Below are 3,803 nucleotides of genomic sequence, written 5' to 3'. Positions count from 1 at the left end.
CGCCCCCCCCCCCCCCCCCCCCCCCCCCGCCCCAGCCACCAATGGCCAGTCTCTGGGGGGGGAACATTCTCCTCCATGCTCCCCCTACACATTTCCTATTGAAGCAATAAATTCTGGAGTTTATTGCTTCGTATTAAATGCACATGTAGACATACCTAGTTTGAAGTACAACTGCAAGAAGCAACCAACTATGAGTGGGTTGTCAGTGCAATCTAGCTCTATAACAAGGTTTTGTGACAAATTAAATGTAAATAAACTCTTGCCGCTACAGCCAGAAAACAAAAGAGAAGGCTTGGGTCTCCTCTCAAGAGAAAGGATGACATTTAAGTGGTCAGGGTTTTTAATTTACTTTGTCCACTCATTTTGTTTTTTGTGTTCAGGATGCATGCAAGCTTAATTATGAGCACCCTAAACTCTCCTCAGGTTTAATAAGACAGAGTGGATGAAGTCTATGTATTGTGAAATAATTAATGAAGCCTCAAAAGTCTGCAGTTTATAAATCATGGATGTTTCTATGTAGCAATTTTTACTCATTAGACAAGCACCAGTGACTTTAATTTAATGTCAATTAAAGAACCCTTTTGGATGTATTCTTTTCATTCAATATATAAGATAATAAGGGACTATATTTTTAAGAGCACCTATGAGAAAACAGTTCTTAACATTCCAGATATGGTTAGAATTGTTATTCAACTTATTGTTTCAGGTGACATTTCTATGAAGTGAAGGTTTTTTAAAATGTTTTGTTGCATATACTGGAAAATAATAAATATGTTAATTCCATTCCCTTCATTGTGTGTTGGAGTTTCATCTTCATTGTGTGTTGGTGCTAAAGCCTTTGAATTGATTATGGAATGATTCTATTTTTTACAGCTGCTGGATGACCCTGAAGTCAAAATTAAACTTAAGACACAAGCTTTACTTTATCCAGCTCTTCAGACCCTTGACCTGAATTTACCATCCTATCAAGATAATGAAGACAAGCCGATTCTACCCAAGTCATTAATGGTCAGGTTCTGGAGTGAATATTTTACTAATGACACCTCTCTTAATGAAGCAATGGCTTCCAACAGACATGTCCCTGAAGAATCAAGCCATTTATTTGCATTTGTAAACTGGAGCAACTGGCTGCCTGAAAAGTTTAAAAAGGACCACACTTATAAGGGCCCAATTTATGGAAGTTCCAAGTTTGAAGAAAAATATCCAGGGTTTCTGGATCCAAGAGCAGCACCACTGCTAGCTGATAATGTTAAATTACATGGCTTACCTCTGACATATGTCCTTACGTGTCAACATGATGTCTTAAGGGACGATGGAATCATGTATGTCTCACGACTTAGGGAAGCAGGAATTCAAGTAACACATGACCACATTGAGGATGCATTTCATGGGGCTTTAATGTTTATTACAAGTCCAACTGATCTCGCTCTAGGGCACAGACTAGCAAATAAATATATTGCATGGTTAGATGAGAATTTATAAGAGAAATTGCATATTTAACACCTGTAACTTTTACTCACTGGGTCTCAGTCAAATGCTGTATTTGAAGACAAAAATATCCCTGTTGAGCTTCATGGACATGAAATTGCCATATTTTAATATATACTGCTCTAAATTATTTGGATTCAGGATGGCTTCTTGCTTATCCTGTAAGGTAATAGAGTCTGACTAATCTAAGTGCTCTTTCATCCCTGACACGTAAAACCCAAGTCCATACAACATCTATTAGTCTCCCTAGATTTCTCTAAACAGGAATAAAAATGCCCCTGAACATGAACCATTTTGACCCAGTGCCTATACCCAGTGTGAAATCCTCTTCCTTTGGAATTCTCTTTCCATTCCATACGCTCTGCTGCTGATTCACAGTTCATTTTACTCCTTGAGGTTTTTCTTATTTTTTTCTATTAAATTCACATCCTGTAAGCCTCTCTGTGTGTCCATAATATAAATATAAATTTGTTAGTACCAGTGTTTTGTCTTTGCTGCCGATCCATCTTAGAATCTTTGCATCTGCCCTTGAATAGGTTCCCCCTATATGCTACTTAATAATAAAATGCTCATTGTTAAACCATGGTCACCAGTGAGAAATTATACTACAGTAAAAGGGGTAGTAGATACAAGTGGAATTTCAGAGAAAATCCATGAGAAAAGTTTTGATCTAAACCTGTGAAGACTTGCTGACTGGCATTTGTGTGAGTTTATTTCTCTTCTCAACAGAATTCAAGGTAAGCACTTGAAAAGATAACTAAATTTGTATGGCTCTAAATACAATGACGTTACAAATATGTAATTATGTTTTGTGCTATTATTAGACTTTCTCTAATAAGAACATTCATTAACCTCTGCTTATTGGGATAAATTAAGTGGTAAAATTTAATATTGGATACAATATCAAATAAAACTAAAGATCACAGCTATTTGATAGCATTATTTTTCTGTTATGTTTTTCTCATTACTTATTAAAATTGTAATCAATACTCAGTAATCTTATCTGTCACTATTTAGTAATCTCAGCTGTCAATAATCAATAAACACAGCTAATTTAAAGTTAATTTAGTAATATTTCAATACAGCACTCCAACTTACATCACTATCCTTTAACATGAATGTGCTTGTGCATGAAATACATATCCTAAAAAATGTTGGGATAATGAAAAGTAACCTCACCACATCGATTATTGATTTTTATGTGCTTGTAACTTGCTGTTTTTCCCAGAAGAAAAAGATACTAAAACATAAAAAAGTCAACAGTTTCCAGGTGTGTGAGAAATGGAATGTATACATAATGATTATAATATTAATTTGCCTTCATTTTTCATCATTATAATTATTAACATTAAAATCTGATCTTTTTTATTCAACAATGTACGGTTCATCATTTAAATCCAATTTAAAGGTAAAATTAAAGAGGCTTACTTTGTCTATGCAGAAGTAATCAATATAAACAGTTTAGGGTAAATCCTGTGAGACATTGAGATACCTCCTGCATCAATTCCAGAAAAGTTAAGAGTGTACAGTGCCTTATAGCAAACACAACTCTTGAAGACTCATGTTTCTCTTCTAAAAAGAAAAAGAATGCTATAATAAATTTATTTTATCAGCAAAAGAGTGTGGGATTATACTGAGATTTATATTAGGTTCAGGATTTTGGGATACATGAAGGCTGTAGGGTACCTGGAAATGCCAGAACAAATTGATTTAATTTTTTAAGGAGTAGATTTCTATTTTCCCTTCCTTCTAAGTTATTCCTTTTCAAGGGTAGCAAACCATCACATAGAAAACATTTTTTGTATTAAAAAGCATCTCACTCAGAAGTTGTATACAATATTGACTGTATATTCTCCCCCCACCCCCTCTCTTTTTCTCTTTCTTCCTCCCTTCCTCCTCCCTCTATATCTCTCATATGAAATTAATTCTCTTTGATGCTTCAATTTATCTTGTTAAGTCTTGCCAATATCTTCAGATATGGACAAATTGAAGAGAGTCCAGCGGAGGACAGCAAATATGGTGAGGGGCAGGTGCAGCTGGTGAATTCAGACTGGTGGGATCATGGGAGCAGGGTGAAGGTGGGGGTTGCAGCTGGCCAGGAGCAGGGTGAGCCTTTCCCGCCCCTGTGGGATGCTCCACCGCCCCACCAGTCTGAGTTCACCAGCTGTGCCTGGTGAGGAGACAGGGGGACATGACTTATGGGAAAAGACTGGGGGAACTGGGCTTATTTAGTCTACAAAAGGGGAGACTGAGAGGAGACTTAATAGCTGTCTTCAACTACCTGAAGGGAGTTCAAAAGAGAATGGAGTTCTCAG

At 36.5% G+C, this 3,803-nt stretch overlaps 1 protein-coding gene across 1 annotated transcript in view; it reads left to right on the top strand.

Annotated features, from left to right (window-relative positions):
- Positions 1-3,576, top strand: part of AADAC (arylacetamide deacetylase) — a 58,397-nt gene extending 54,821 nt beyond the window's left edge. The window contains exon 5 of the mRNA XM_006034036.3: positions 874-3,576. Within this exon, the coding sequence (XP_006034098.1) occupies positions 874-1,482 (609 nt within the window). The 3' untranslated portion in view covers positions 1,483-3,576. The remainder of the gene's footprint in view (positions 1-873) is intronic.
- Positions 3,577-3,803: the final 227 nt, after the last annotated feature.

This window comes from Alligator sinensis, unplaced genomic scaffold, assembly GCF_000455745.1.
Source record: "Alligator sinensis unplaced genomic scaffold, ASM45574v1 scaffold1127_1, whole genome shotgun sequence".
NCBI classification, from domain to species: Eukaryota; Metazoa; Chordata; order Crocodylia; family Alligatoridae; genus Alligator; species Alligator sinensis.
The sequence above is the reverse complement of the archived record's forward strand: the minus strand, read 5'-3'. Positions and strand labels throughout refer to the sequence as shown.